Source organism: Durio zibethinus, chromosome 2 (assembly GCF_047325235.1).
Source record: "Durio zibethinus cultivar Kanyao isolate XHJ-2024 chromosome 2, ASM4732523v1, whole genome shotgun sequence".
NCBI lineage: Eukaryota > Viridiplantae > Streptophyta > Magnoliopsida > Malvales > Malvaceae > Durio > Durio zibethinus.
Genome location: NC_143163.1, coordinates 12,673,154 through 12,689,226, shown reverse-complemented (window position 1 = coordinate 12,689,226; position 16,073 = coordinate 12,673,154). Strand labels below are relative to the sequence as shown.

The 16,073-nt window shown below is 26.8% G+C and overlaps 1 protein-coding gene and 1 long non-coding RNA gene across 4 annotated transcripts; both read left to right on the top strand.

Moving 5' to 3' along the window:
* Positions 1 to 3,349: 3,349 nt before the first annotated feature.
* Positions 3,350 to 6,867, top strand: LOC111309304 (putative protein phosphatase 2C 58). 3 transcript variants are annotated; one of them, XM_022908360.2, is made up of 5 exons: positions 3,350 to 3,514; positions 5,100 to 5,341; positions 5,458 to 5,734; positions 6,067 to 6,221; positions 6,365 to 6,867. In XM_022908360.2, exons 2-5 carry the CDS (start codon positions 5,204 to 5,206, stop codon positions 6,500 to 6,502), a joined length of 708 nt encoding a protein of 235 aa, XP_022764095.2. In that variant the 5' UTR covers positions 3,350 to 3,514; positions 5,100 to 5,203; the 3' UTR covers positions 6,503 to 6,867. The 3 variants fall into 3 exon arrangements, with proteins under 3 accessions (XP_022764095.2, XP_089606629.1, XP_022764094.2); XM_089750503.1 differs by lacking the exon at positions 5,100 to 5,341 and having other exon boundaries at positions 3,351 to 3,514; XM_022908359.2 differs by lacking the exon at positions 3,350 to 3,514 and having other exon boundaries at positions 5,044 to 5,341.
* A 2,817-nt stretch (positions 6,868 to 9,684) lies between these two features.
* On the top strand, positions 9,685 to 12,473 carry LOC149520009 (uncharacterized). The gene is made up of 3 exons (XR_016327136.1): positions 9,685 to 10,001; positions 11,213 to 11,297; positions 12,002 to 12,473. It is a non-coding gene; the product is annotated as an uncharacterized LOC149520009 (long non-coding RNA).
* The last annotated feature ends 3,600 nt before the right edge of the window (positions 12,474 to 16,073 follow it).

Sequence of the window (16,073 nt, the reverse complement as noted above, 5' to 3'; positions counted from 1 at the left end):
CAATTCGTAATTTTTGGCCGTAATCTTTAAATGCATGTGCAAATGAAAAATACTTAATACAAATAAGGGAAAAGTTTGTGTTTATGACAAAGAATAAATTTAACAAAGCAGGCACACCAAAATGAAACAATTTGCTCGATTAATTTAAGATAAGAAAAATGCACATGGATACTTTTCCAATAAAGAAACAAAAAGGTAGACTAAAAAGAAAAGATGCTTATAGCATTGTGATTGATTGTGAACGAGACTTAAAAAGTTCATCGATAAAAGATAAGGCTAAGAAAAGAGCCGATAATCCCCTTGGCCCAAGCTGACCAATTTTGACTCTTTCAAACACAAATTTTCTCATGCCATACGAAAAAATTTTCGATAAATGAAAAAAAAAAGAACCGGCTATCAACTACACATTTTTTTTTATTAAAAGTAAAATTTTCATTATACTCTTTTAATATTAAACTAGGAATATTATCTACGCTTCACTGCAGATAAAAAAATTTTATTTAAATATTTTTAATTATACTTTTGTTGATATAATTAATTAGAATTTTTAAAAAGAAAATTTTTTTAATAAAATGAAATGTATGGTAAAAGATGAAATATTCACCTAAACATTTTATTTAATGAAAAATTTCATCATTTAAGTTACATTTGAAAATATTTTTCATCTAGAAATTTTTTTAAAAATTTTATCACTGAATTTGTTTTTATTTTTATTAAAGATATAAATATTAATTCCAAAATTTATTTTAGGCCTTCCAAACTGATAAGGGGTAAAAAAACTAATTTGATAATATTGGGTTCACGGAATTATTGATATTGATTAAAATTTTATTCTCTGGTTACCTAACGAACCAAAGAGTGGACGAAGCCTGGGGGGTTTCGAGCTACATCACTTTCCCTCGGGTGCATTTACACACCGTGATGGTTGATGGGTATGCGCAAAATTATCGGCCGCTTTAGATCAATTCAACCGTTGGAAAAAATGCCAACCGTTTCTTGGAATCCAATGATTGAAGGGTGCTTGCATTGTGGGAAGTAATTACGGCTAAGAAGCTTTCTGATGGAATGTGGGGAATGATATAAATAGATACTTACAGTCCGGGAAAATCCAGCTTGGAATTTAATGATATATGGGTATTTGAAGTTTGGGAGATTTGATGAGAAGGTGAGTTTGTTTCGAAAGATGCCATCTACAGTGTACTTCAATGATTCATGGGCTGGATTATACTTAATGGAAGGACCGATGAAACTTTGATTTTTAGGTTCTTAGCAATATTGATATTGGTCAAAGGTTAAAATGTAATTTTACATGTGAGATAGCTGTTAACTTAAGATAGATTGACTTTTGACTCTACTAAATTTTGTCACTAAATTTTATTTTTATGATTTTAGGATAAAATTAGTAAAAAATAGAAATTTCCTTCTAATAATTAAAAATATTAAAAAACATATTTTTATTTTATAAAAAAATAAGGTTTAATTCATTTTTCTACCTTCTTTTGTTATTTAATAGTGCTAATTAGATTTTGATTTAATGGTTAAAAAAATTATTAAAATATTAAGATTTTAGATTCAAATTTTATTATATATGAATTTGATTATTTAATTATATTTTAATTTATTAATTAATTATTTAATAATTATAATTTGATTACGATGTAATAATTAATTATTTTATTGATTCTATAAATGTAATACAAATAAAATTGTAGGTGACCGGTAATTGCACCGGTCAGTGCTCATATTCTAAGTTCAAATTTCGCCATCCGATATTAAATTTGGCATATCCATGTCATTTTTCTAAATTTTTTCATTTTCGTATTACTTTTTATTTTTAATTTACACAAATAGAGTATTTTATGAAATATTTTACATTTTCTTCTTTGCCACATCATTTTTTATTTTTATTTTTATTTTTAATTTTTAATATAAGACAAACAAAATATTATATTTTCATTAAATTTATAAAATTTCCAAAAAAATTTTTTATAAAAGAAATATGCTAGATTTAGTGTTCTTATGTCAAATTTGATCTTAAGGTAACGTTTGATATTATTTTTAAGATTATTATAATAATATAATTATCAGAGTGATTTTATTATTCGTGATTTGAAATTATTTTATTCTATTAATAATCATTAATTTATATGAATTAATTATCATTGTATTTGATATTATTAAAACTTAAATATTATTTTATTTTAAAAAAATAAAAATAATATCTTTATTGTAATAATTACGCAAGTTAAGGATTTAAATATTATTTAAAGATGATAATTTATAAAATATAGTAATATTTTATTCATTTTATAATATATATAATTAAATTATTAAATTAATTTATTTATTATGTTAACTAATTTTTATAATATAAATAATGTTAAAAATTTTGAATTAAAAAATAAAACTAATCTCTTTAAATCATAATAAAAAACAAATACATTATATTATATATAAAACATTAGAAAAAGTAAAAAAATATAAATTATTTATGAACTTGTTATAATAAATATTAATTTAAAAATATAAAAATTTATAACATAAAATAATTACAATTGTAAAAAATCAAAATTTTAATTCATATATTAAATAAATAATATTAATTATTATTAATTTTATATATCACTTTATCTCGATTATAAAATATTTTTATTTTTTAATGAAAATTAAATCACAATAAAAGATGCTCATTTAATCATTTTTGATAATTTATAATCACATTCACGTAAAATCATAAAATATTTATCAAATACTATAATCTAATTATCATATTTTTATTATTTTAATTTTTAAAATAATCATCGTGTACCAAATATTATATAAAATATCATTATTGACTAATGTTATCATCACTCGCTAACGCCACGACGAATAAACTAAAATCTTTTTAAACTTTAGCATGTTGTAAAATAAAATTTTTATGTTAATTTTTTATTAATTAATTAATTATTGTTAATTATTGAAAAAGAATGCTTTGAAGGAGATTTTTTTTTTTATTTTATCTTAAAATCATTTAAAATCAAAGTTTGGTGATAAAATTTGATAAAAAATAAAAGATCAATGATAAAACTCAATCACATTAAAATATAATTATAAAATTTAATATTTAAATAAAAATATATTACCAAATTTATCCTTAATTTTTGTTTTTTAAAAATAATCACAACGGCAGCTAGCTAGTTGAGAATAAGGGGGAAAAGTTTGAGAATGTCAAGAAAAGTCGTCGGCAAGAACGCGTACATTTCAAAACACGCGGGAGCCGAAATGCTAAACTCGCACGTACATCACATGTTCACTGGTCAACTCTCCTCCCTCTTTATATAACTGCTTTTTTTTTCATCTCTGAATCTTTTCTTCTTCTTAATCAATTCCTGATTTTCTGTTTTTCTAGTTTTTGGAAATTTCTTTGTAAAAAAAGAAAAAGAAAAAGAAAAAGAAAATTGTTTTGGTGCTTAGTGTGATAAGGTAAAAGAACTACACCATGCATGGGAGAGAGATTCTTCACAAAATGAAGGTCAGTTAGAAGTTCTTGCTTTGCTTAATCTTTGATGTAATGTTTTTTTTTTTTTCTTAATGGGTTTCATTTCGTTTGATTTGTTTCTGTACATTTTACATTTGGTGTTAGAGTTAATGCTGAAAAGCAGAGCAGCCATTTTCGTGTTACAGTTGTTCTTTACTAACTAATGAATTCAAGATCGTAATTTTAAGTTTTTTGGGGTATAAGTTCGTGTATTAGTTGAATTGGGTTATGCTCATTTCAAAGGATTGTATTTACATTAAAGTTTGGGTTTTTTTTTTTTTTTTCAATTAATTCATAAGCAGACTTAGACAAGAAAACTGTATGAGCTGTTTTTGGATTGAAAAAGAGATTGGTGCAAAAAAAAAAAAAAAACTGCTGTGTTGATTAGTATTAGTGTGAAAGTTTCTGCTTGACGTGGGAAATGCATAATTTCATTATAATTGTAGATTGCATCATAGGATTGAAAGTAAAGGTAATAAGCGGTGGAACCATGAGTAACGTCATTGGGATGGAATACAATTGTCATATTATGTCAAAAGCTATGCGTCGCTGCTCTTTCTGCTATGAAGGATAACAATGCCTGAGAGAAATCTATTGTTGGTGAAATGCTCACATGCATATGACATGTGTGTGTAATCCTAGGTCAAACAAAAGAGCCAGGATCAAAGTCCAGCCATTTTCAGTACCTAGTGACTCATGGACTGGATAAAACATTAAACCATCCGTTGTCTCATGCTCAGCTACAAGACTAGTATCTTTTTGTTACCTCCATCTAGCACTTTTTTTTTAGCTTCACTGTCTTCCACCTGACCCAGTTGTGTTTTTATTTTTAGTATTTTTATTTCTTGAAAGTGGGATCTACTTTAATAATAACATGCAATCTTATTGTTCTATTATGCTTCTCTTGATGAAAATGTTCATGCTGCTTCCAAATGATTTACTGCTTATTCTATGTCAGGAACCAAGGTACAGAGTTTTCCTCTCATTTGAAAAGGAAAATATCATGTGTAACAGCAATAAGATTGTTGTATAAATTTGCTCATAACTTTACTTGGCTCCTGAGTCGACAGACATATTTTACTTACAAATACATAATAATGTACTTGAACTTTTGTTTTTATTTTTTGAATTTGCAATGTTGTCTTATTTTTGCATTATTTCTTCTGTGGAAGAAGGCTTACCATCTAGATTTTAGTATACCATGCTTAGTTTCTAAGAGATAATTTTTTATCCATGGAATTTATGACACTAGAGCAAAGGAAATTATAGAAGAATATCATTTTTTTGCTTAAAACTAAATTAATCACTTAAGAGGTGAAGATACAGTGAAATAATTTGGCACTTGCATGAAAGCTTGACCTGCTAGAAACCAAATCTATAAGTGTCAAGTCTCCAAGCATAGTTAAATCTTGACTGGAAGACTCATCTTTGTCGTGCTTTAGATTAAAATGAGATAAAATCTGTGGCAAATCATTGTGAGTGGAATTCCTGCTCAAATTTTCCTTTTGAAGAATTGTGTTCAGGTAAATTACCAAAGTCTTTTATGTCGCTTAACTGGGTGTGTTCTTTTCACCTGAAGGCTGGGCTATTTCCATGTGGGACTGATACAGGGAAAGGGAAGAGCAAAATGTCTAAGCATATTACTCATGGTTTTCATTGCATGAAGGGGAATCAAATCATGACATGGAAGATTATGTAGTTTCTGAATTCAAGAAAAAAGATGATAGTGAGTTAGGTTTATTTGCAATCTTTGATGGGCATTTGGGCCATGATGTTGCAAAGTACTTGCAGAACCATTTGTTCGATAATATCTTGAAAGAGGTATAGATTAGTTTGATACTCAACATATGATTCTAGCACACCCCTTTGATTTATTACTTCTTTCTGCAATTTTCTAGCTATTTAATGTATATTTGATGTTTCTTAATCATAAGCAGCATGACTTTTGGACCGAAACAGAGGATGCAATAAGAAGAGCTTATCACTCAACAGATGCTGAAATATTGGATAAAGCAAGGCTTCTAGGCAGAGGAGGGTCAACAGCTGTGACTGCAATACTTATCAATGGTCAGAAACTGGTAGTGGCAAACGTAGGAGATTCTCGGGCAGTTATATGCAAGAATGGTATGGGCAAACAACTATCAGTTGATCATGAGCCAAGCACGGAGAAGAGAAAGATTGAGAGCCGTGGTGGATTTGTATCAAACCTTCCAGGTAGCTAGAACTGTATATTAGCAGTTCCACTTTCACAGGCCCAAGAAACTCAATTTTGATGGTTTGAAGTTTCTAGTGCTTATTTTGTTTGACACCTAATTAAGAAAACTACAGAACGTTACTACTGATTGGAATTGGTATTGGGATGATCTATTCCACTTAAGATGTTTTTTTTTTTTTTTGCAAGTATAGGAAATTTTAATCAAGGAATAAGTCAACTATCAGATGTCATTAAACATGTTATATGCTTTAGGAACGGAAACTAGCTGATCTGGTACCTAGAAATTGGTACCTAGAAATTGGAACTGACATGTATTATCTGGTGGTCACAGGGGATGTTCCACGCGTTGATGGGCAGCTGGCTGTAGCAAGGGCATTTGGTGATAAGAGTTTAAAGGTACATCTTAGCTCAGAACCCGATGTGACAGTGGAGGTGATTGATGACAATGTAGAGTTCATTATTCTGGCCAGTGATGGGATATGGAAGGTTATTTGCTTTTCAATTCTAGTTTCCCTATTAGGGGAAATCAGAGTTAACTAGTTATTTGTTTTCAATTTTTAATTTGTCTTCTGTAAGTTTTAATTTATTTCAGATTCAAGGTTTCTCATCTATATCCAATGTCTTGGCAGGTCATGTCAAACCAAGAAGCAGTGGACACTATCAAAAACATAAAGGATGCTCAATCAGCAGCAAAGCTCTTGATAGAGGCAGCAATTTCCAAGAAGAGCAAGGATGACATCTCCTGCATTGTTGTAAGGTTCCATTGATATTTCTTGCTTATAGTACCATCCTTTTCCCCAATTAAATGGAGAAAGTAATAGCTAAATATGCGCATACCATGCAAAGTTTTTTGCCTTCTTTATAGCTACAGTGATTGTTTCAGCCTGCTGTAAAACTGTTGCATGTAAAATTGACTGAGCATTATAAAAGATGATTACTTAAATTGCTTGTAATTCTCTTCGAGTTCTTAATGATGTGCCTGAAGAGATGTTGCCCTGATTTTAGTGTTGTGTGGAATAGGACCATCCATGCACTGAATTTGATCACTCTTCTGGAAGTGCTTTATGATACTTACCAAAATATTAGGATATGGATAAAAAATGAGATTTTATTGAAAACATTGTGCAATCTATTTTCCATTGGCAGACGTTTTGCAAATCGGCTATAAATAAATAATACATTTATGCTTATAATTTCTGGACGCATTGTAGTTATCATTTTATATCAGGCAGGGAGTACTGCAAACTCTCTAGGCCTTGAAAATTCTATCAGATGTGGTGTGGCCAATTGACATTTTCCATCAGCAGCATCAGCTTCTGCTACTGCTAAATGTAGGCCAATCAATATACTTCCTAAACACTTTAAAGAACCGTTAGAATTTTGTTAATGATACTGACAATTATGTGATGGTGTGCATGTCAAATTATGAGATCAGTTTTTAAGCAATTGTCAACTAGCAAAAATTATCCTTGCTTCTTGCCTGCCTGTAGTAGCATACGAGACATTTAACATCCTCAGAAATTGGTATAGATTATTGTACGGCTTGTCCAATTGCTAGCTTTGGTCTGCGAAAAGAAGGGCCTTTTTGCCAGCCCCTGCAATATGCTATCTATTAAAACCTCTTGTTTTGATTCAGGATTGGAGCTCGGCAATAATAAAAAGTTACTTTTCGTTTCAAACTTCAATGCCCGCACTCTCTCTCTTTTTGGTGACTTTTTGAATTTTTATTTGTGGATTATAATTAAATTGTTTTTTTTTAATTAATTAAAATTTAATTTTCAAATTTCTTTAAATTAAAAATACTACATTTCTAAGATGAAAGACGAAGTTTATGTTGAAAATATTTTTTTCAAAATTTATAATTTCAACAAAAACAACGTTTTTAACATGATTTTTATTGAAATTATATTATAAAAAAATTTATTTTTTGAAATTTTGAACTTTCAACAAACCTTGTGTTTTTAAGATAAAAAACTTAGTCCTTGCTAAAAATATATTATGAAAAAAACTTTTATTTTTCAAGATTTTTATACTTTCAACAAAACTTGCATTTTTTAGATAAAAACTTAATCTTTGTGAAAAATATATTATGAAAAAATTTTATTTTTTAAAATTCTATACTTTCAACAACAAATATTGTATCTTTAAGATAAAAAATGTAACTTTTATTAAAAATATATTATTAAAAAATTTATTTGTCAAAATTCTATAATTTCAAGAAAAATTACTTAAAAATACTATGTTTTTAAGAAAATAGACGAAATCTATGTTGAAAATATAGAATTTTGAAAAAAATAATTTTTTTCAAAATCTATAGTTTTAACAAAAATAATATTTTTAATATTAAAAATGTAATCTTTATTAAAATTATATTATAAAAAAATTAGTTTTTGAAATTCTATACTTTCAACAAACATTGCATTTTTAAGATAAAAACATAGTTCTTAATAAAAATATATTATTAAAAAAATTTATTTTTCAGAATTTTTATATTTTTAACAAATAATTAGTTTTTAAGATAAAAAAAAACTTAGTTTTTGTTAAAAATTTATTATGAAAAAATTTATTTTTCAAAATTTTATATTTTCAACAAATTCTAGTTTTTAAGATAAAAAAACATAACTCTTGTTAAAAATATATTATGAAAAAGTTTATTTGTCAAAATTTTATAATTTTAATAAAGACCACTTAAAAACATGCTACGTTTTTAAGATCAAAGATAAAGTCTATGATTAAAATATAAAATTTTGAAGAAAAAAAAATATATATATATATATATTTCAAAATCTATGGTTGTTGGACTCTCGGATCCCAAAATTCCAAAACCATGAGGATCATGTGAGCTCATCAAAACCCCAAAAAGTAAAATCCAAAGCCCACTCAGATTTCTAAATAAGAAGCAAACGCATAGCACGATCTTGCGTGCAGTGCATTTTGAAGCTGCCTCGGACGCCTTTTTGCATGCTCATCCCTAATGCTACCCATACCTTTGCCTCCAATCTTGTCGCCCTCGGCTCATCCAAATCCAATCCTATATATTAAATCTGATTCCCCCGTCTCAAACCCTTTTGTTTACTTATCACTCAACAGCTGAATTACACAAGTCCCAGCCCTCTCACCAACTCATCAAGAAAGTGCCCTTCAAAGTCATTGAAATTCCCCAAAGAAACTCCTCCTTTCTCGCATTCACATCCAAGACAATGCCACCATGCAATTTCCCTATGAAACTAGCCTTCAGAAAAATCTCCCTTCCAACAGGAATAACTGTTGACATCACATTCGTTCAGGATTTTGTTCTTGTCCATTAGAAGTTCAATTAAATTTAATTTTAAGATTTTTTAATTTTATTTTATTGATTTTCAAAAAAAAAAAAAAGGAATCTGAAATTTGCAAAATGTTTAGTTAAGATTAAAAAATGGCTAAAGTTTTTCCAGATCAAATTCCTTTTGATCTAGGATAGTTGTTTCATAAGGCATTTAAATGTTAATAGGGTTTTAGTTTTATATATGTTTTAGATTAATGGAAAATCAAAAAGTTGTGTTTAATTAATAATTTCAGATTAAATCAGAGTGAAAAAAGTTTTGAGAATTCTTTTTGAAATTGAAATCCTATTTGACCTTTAATAGAATAGAAGGTCGATTTAAAGACCATAAAATTAACATAAAGGAATCAATAATCGTCAAAAAAAAAAAAAATTCTAGCAGTTTTTTTTTTATAAAATTAAGAGTGGGTGTGATCTAAAAAATGCTGATCTAGGGGGACGAACAGATAAGTAGTAGCCGAAATCAAGCCCACCAAGTTTAGAGAAAACATTACTCCATAAGGGTAAAGACTTTAGATAAAATTTTTTAGATGAAGTTTATAAAATTTTTTATTAAAAATAATTAAATTAAAATTAAAATAAAAAATTAAATTTTATAGATTAAAAGGATTCATTATATAAATTAAATATATAAATTTTTAAAAAAATTTAATAAATATATATATTTAGATAAATAATTTTAATAAAAATATTGATAAAATTTTTATCTGTATTAATTAAATTTAAATTATAAATATTATTATTAATTTTTACATTAAATTTTATCAATTTATCAATTTAAATTTTTTATTAAATTATTTTTTTAAAAATTTTTACCTAAATAATTTCATATAAAATTTGCCCTGCTCCGGAGATGGCATTGATTTCATTGCTCGAGAAGATTAGGGGAGTGTGGACCAATCCTATGTCACCACCACTTCCAAGGAGTTGACGTTTGGTGATAAGTACTTTCTTATTCTTTTATTTAGTTTTGTTTTTTTATTTTGATCTTCTTTCAAGCATTGTAGTTTCTTATTTTCTTTTACATACCTGATTATTTATTATTGTACATGTTTGAATTCTTAAATTAGGGTTGTTTTTTAATTAGTTGATAGGTAAATAATATATATATATAAGTTAACATAACAATAATTTGAATTTTCTTCTATACTCTTATATTTGGATAATGTAAATATTTTTATAAAAAATTTGAAAATAAATGAAAATGATTCCAATGATAAAATTCTAAAAAAGTTATAAGTATATAAATTTTTTAAAAATTTTAAAGTGAGAGAATTTTTTTTAAATTCAATCAAAAGGCTAGAGGATTTAGAAATTGGGTTCAATATAATAATTTTTTTATTTATTTCTAATTTGAAAAAAATTAAAATTGAGAATAAATTGTGGTGATCTAATTTCCCTACATGATTAATTAAATTGTGATTATATGTATTAAACCATGTATTTACTTTGTATTTTATTATTATTATTATTATTATTATTATTATTATTATTATTGTGTATTCTATTTCATAAAATATTTATAAATTCGATAACGAAACCTTTTTAAGAAAGCAAGTTTGTTACTTGAATACTCTTAAGGTGAAGAATATTTATAAGAGGTTGAAGAAAACCTAAAAATATTTCTAATATTTAAATATTAAAATTAATAAAAATAATAAAATAATATAATAAGTTAGGACCCTATTAATAAAGGCTTAGATAAGATAATTTAAGATTAATTGGTACCAATTTGTAGGCATTGCGAAAGTGCTAAAATGTTTCGTACATATAATTGAACTCCTAAACCCAATTTTGTTTAAAAAATTAAAACTTATTCTTTTTAAGGCTCTTAATCAAGCTTAGGGTTTCCTTAGAAAAGATGGATTTACTTAGGTGGTAAATTACATGTAAATAAAAAAAATTGGTGGTGACTCCATGTATTGTGTCCAATGGGTTAGTTCTCATACTTATATGTTATAACAATTTGACGACTCTACTAGGAAATCAGAGAGTCGAGCTAGTTTTTAATCTTAGATCATTAAGCTTTATTATGATGGTTTTAATTTAATTATTTTTGCTTTTTCTTTTGGTTTACTAATTTGTTTTTTCTTTTTATTTTATCTATATATTTGAACAATAAAGTTTATTTAATTGTTTTTATGTTTCTTCACAGACATTCTACATACATTTCATACATAAACTCTCTACCCGACCTTGGTTGTCTTCTATGAAGGAATGAGTACCTACACTTTTGTGAGGTGATAGGTTTTGCATGAACTAGCAAAACACTTTTACTCAAATTGAATCATTTCTGTTTAAAGCCTATCATGGGTGAAGATTTGTGTGTCTTACTAGTTTATAATGAATGATATGTGAGGAGCAATTTAGGAAAGTTTAGAATGTTAAGATATCCAAATCCTTATATACAATGAACCATAAAAAGCCAATCCTAGGTCAAAGCCATATATACCTATTGTTAGAATAAAACCTAAGTTAGGAAAATGAAGAACTTTTGTACTTTCATTTGTATGAATTTGTGATAAAGTTGAAATAGTTTAGGTTTATTCAATTTTCCATGCATTATTATGTGAAAAAAATTTACATATTCATACATTTATTCATCCATGCATCATTGAATCTTTAGGTATTTAGCATCTCATGCATACAGTCATTCATGCATCATCAAATTGTTATGTTAACTTAGGCAATCATTTGTTCATCCATGCATCATTATAAGGCAAATATTAACTTATTCATCCATTCATTATGGTTATATGCAGTCATTTATCAATCCATGTATCATTAATCTGTTATGTGCATTTATTCATTCATGCATGCGTCATTGAATTGTTATGTATTACACCCAATACATGTATTCATATGTTCATGCATATCAAAGAATTTCTCTAATAAGTTAAGGATTTTTTAAGAACTTTATTATTCATGTCTTCCAAAATTGCAGATTCAATGAGGTGACATAATGAGAAGCAGACGGATGATGGATCATTAAGGCATCTTGTAGATTTTTTAGCATGAAAATTATTTCATTCTAGGTTTTCCAATTTTTAATCTGATCCTCAAAATGTTATGCTTGGACTAGCATCTTATGGATTCAACCCATTCAAAATGATGAGTACTTTTTATAGTATTTGGTCAGTTGTATTGATTCCTTACAATTTGCCATCATGGATTGCTATGAAGCAATAGTAATTTATATTGTCTATGATAATTCTTAGGGAAAAAAGTTCGGGTAATGATATAGATAACTACTTACAACCTCTTAGTAAAGAGTTAAAGCAATTATAGGAAGGAGTTGAGACGTATGATGCAACAAAAAAAAAAAAACTTCAATATACATGCTGTTTTATTATAGATTATCAACGATTTTTTCACTTATACGAATTTATTTGGTTGGAGTACAAAAAATCATTATGCTTGTCCATATTGTGCTGCACAAATATGTTCAAAGTGATTACCTAATGGTAAGAAGTTCTGTTATATAGTTTCAATCATCTCGTGAGTTAACTTTGTGGAAGATGGTGATGAAGTTAGTTTTTTGCAATAGTACAATTTATTACTTTGTTTAAGCATTATTTTTTACTTTAAAAATATTTGGAATAACACATGTGAATGAAGCATGACTTATTACTTACGGGAGCCATTTGTTGAGGCTAATTCCATACTTCAAATAAAATGCAATTTTAACTTGTAAAACTTAAACTGTATCATTCAAGGTTTGTTTCGAGACAGGGCGTCAAGAAATGAAACACCAAGAAATGAAACACATATCAATAGTTGGCATGCTTAACAAGTGATGTACGTTTCATAATTTGAAAATAAAAAGGTATAGTGAAAGTTTTTGTTATTTTTTATTACAAAATATTTTTTAATCGTATTAATTGACTTATTTTTTTCTCGTGTTTGCTCATTTTGTAGGGAATCAAACGCAAATCACCTTTTTTTGGAATTGTGGATCTTTAGTTTGGTGTTTTTTTTATTCATTTATTTTTATGTCAATAAATTTGGAGCTTGTACATATAGATTTTTTACATGAATATTGTAAGTATTTTAATGGAATGTATTTTATATTTCAAATTTTACTCTGAATATTATTTTTTATATCCTAATGAATATAAATGGAATATTTAGAAATTAATCTTGCACATTCTTTATGTATGTATTTATTTTGCATATAATAATTATAATATTAATAATAGTAATAACAATAACAATAGCAATAATAATTATTATAATATAATAATTATTATTGTTATTGTTATTGTTATTTTTATTGTTATTACTATTATTAATAATATTATTATTGTTATTGTTATTATTATTGTCACATTTTGAAGGATTTTTTTAGTGACAATACTTATTAAAAATTGTTTTGTGACATAATAAATTTAATGGTCACAAATGTGGCCATTCCAAAAATGTAATTCAAATATTTAATTTAATAATTAAATTTTTTAATGACGACATTTTCCTCACAAATAAAATTTAATAGATGTGACAACTTTTTTTAAACACTATTTAAATGTATATTTGTATCAAGATGTTCGAAACTAATAGAAATAAATGTAATGTCAATAAATTTTTGTCACTACTATTATTCTTGTTTGAGTAAAAAAAGTTGTCATTAAAAAATTGAATAGTTGTGGCGATTTTATGAAAGTCGTCAGTAATACAATTTGTGACGGCAAATGACAACCTAAGAAAGTCATCACTATACATTTTATAGACCAAATTTTAAGTTATCAATACCATTTTCACTATCACTAAAAACTCGTTTTCTTGTAGTGAGGGTATGTCAACGATATCAGAGCTAAGAAAATTTTTGGTTACCCATCAACTACATCAACCTCAACCTCCAATGGCAAACCAAACCAATGTTCACCAACCAGTTGCTATAGACATGCTAGGTGGACAAAGAAATGAACCCATAGGCAAAAAGAGGGTATGCTTAGGTGAGATACATTTACATTTATTTTATATTTCAAAAAATAACTAATATGAACTTAAGTGAAAAGTATTAAAATCATTGTGGCTATAATAGTATTTTGAAAACAAAATTTTATGTGAATGTGTCACGCAAGTGTATTAGATGAGTATGTGCAGTCTTTCCCTTTTACTTTTTATAATACACAATTATATACGAATGTTTTATACTTGTATATTGATAGAGTATTGAGTTTTTAATTTTTTAATTTTATTTTTATTAATAGTAGTATAGTATTGATAAAATATCGGATTTGTAATTTTTGAAAATTTATCTTTGTCAGATTTATTAATAGAATATTATATTTATGATTTATTAATAAAATATTATACTCCTATATAATTTTAGTTATAGTTGTATTTTATTATAGTTTTAATTAGAATTTAATTTTTGACAATTTAAAATATATAAAAAAAACGATTTAATTTTCAACTGCAACATGCATGTAATTTATTTTATAGACAAGTTGGGGGCAATATGGATCATTAATATTTTATTATATTTGCCATTATTTATTATAACTAAGGGTGGGTATTATTTACAACTAAGTATCTAGTTAAGGAGTTGGTGCATATATTTTAGTTTAGACGTTGGTGCATACAATTCTTTGTACCTTAGAAAACGTAAGGTTTGAATTTTTTTTCTTTTTTTTGGATCAGAAAAAAGAATTATGCTTGATTCAATTCTCAAAATAACAGGGTTCAATCTTCTTCTCGAAATAAAAAATAAAAATACATGTATTTTATTCATTCACGTTGGAATCTCCTTCTCTAAATTAAGAAAAGAAAATGTTAATAATATTATTTTCATTTTCATTAAAAAAATGTTAATAATAAAGTTTTGGTAGGGATTGTTGACGGTGGTGGATTAGGTGGAGATTGTCCTGGGCCCACGAGAACGATGTGGGGTTGAGGTCGATGGGGGCTCTGCCCAGGGTCCCCCACCTACCCTTACCTTTTTGGGATTCACAATTTTGCATTTCATTTTTTAGTTTATGAATTTGGAATGTCATTAATGGGACCAAAAGCCCATGCTTTCCTTTTGCCCCTGCGAATTAACAGTCCTTATTTAGGTATGGCCAATGGACATATTTAGACAAAAGATAGGCCATGTATGCAAATGCAATGCAATGCACCTTTTCTCATTGCTTGACAAATGACTTGGTGAGTTGGCAACAAATACTCGAAAAATGGTTTGGCAATTATCACCTAAGAGATATTTCTATTTATTATTGGGATAATGTTGGTTCAAATTTGGTCTTATAAATAAAGTTGGTAATTGCTAATTATCTACAATATAACCTACCTAATTGGTACCAACGTTTCTTTGTTCTTTTAATTTTTTTATCCATTAATTATTATATATTAGATGAAGATAGAATTATAAGAATGAAATTTGTCTAAGCCCCAATTAAATTTATTGAAAGAAATTATTATTTAACAAATAACGGAAATTTTTTCTACTTAAAAGTGAATGATATATTTTCAATGATTAGAATTTAATTCATATAAATAAAATATAAAAATTAATTAAAATTAATTAAAAATAAAAAAAAATTATACAAATATTAACTTCTATTAATTTTAAATTTAATTAAAAATACACTTATAAAATAGTTAAAACTTATAATTTTTAAGTAGTGGAAGAATTATTACTATTGTAATGTGGCCATCAGTTCTATTGCAAGTTGCAACTTAGAAAAAGATCCAACAAAAAGTTTTTAAATTCGTATCTCGTAAGAATTGACTTAACCAAAATTCCAAGTTGTCCGCCCTCTGTTTCGTCATGAATGTCTTAAGAGAGGTGCAACCCCTTTTTTGCATTTACTCGTAGCTGGAATTCAGGCATATCCCACCTAAACCTTTCCATGAGAGATGAGGAGGAAATCTTAGCTGGAAATCAAGATCTTTATCTCATTTTAAAAGCTCTTTAGTCAGTAGGTCAAAGAACTGAGGACCACCTAAACTTTCGTTTCTATTTTTTTTTCAGGAAATTTTTAAAACAAAAAGAATGCCCAACATTCGGATGCATA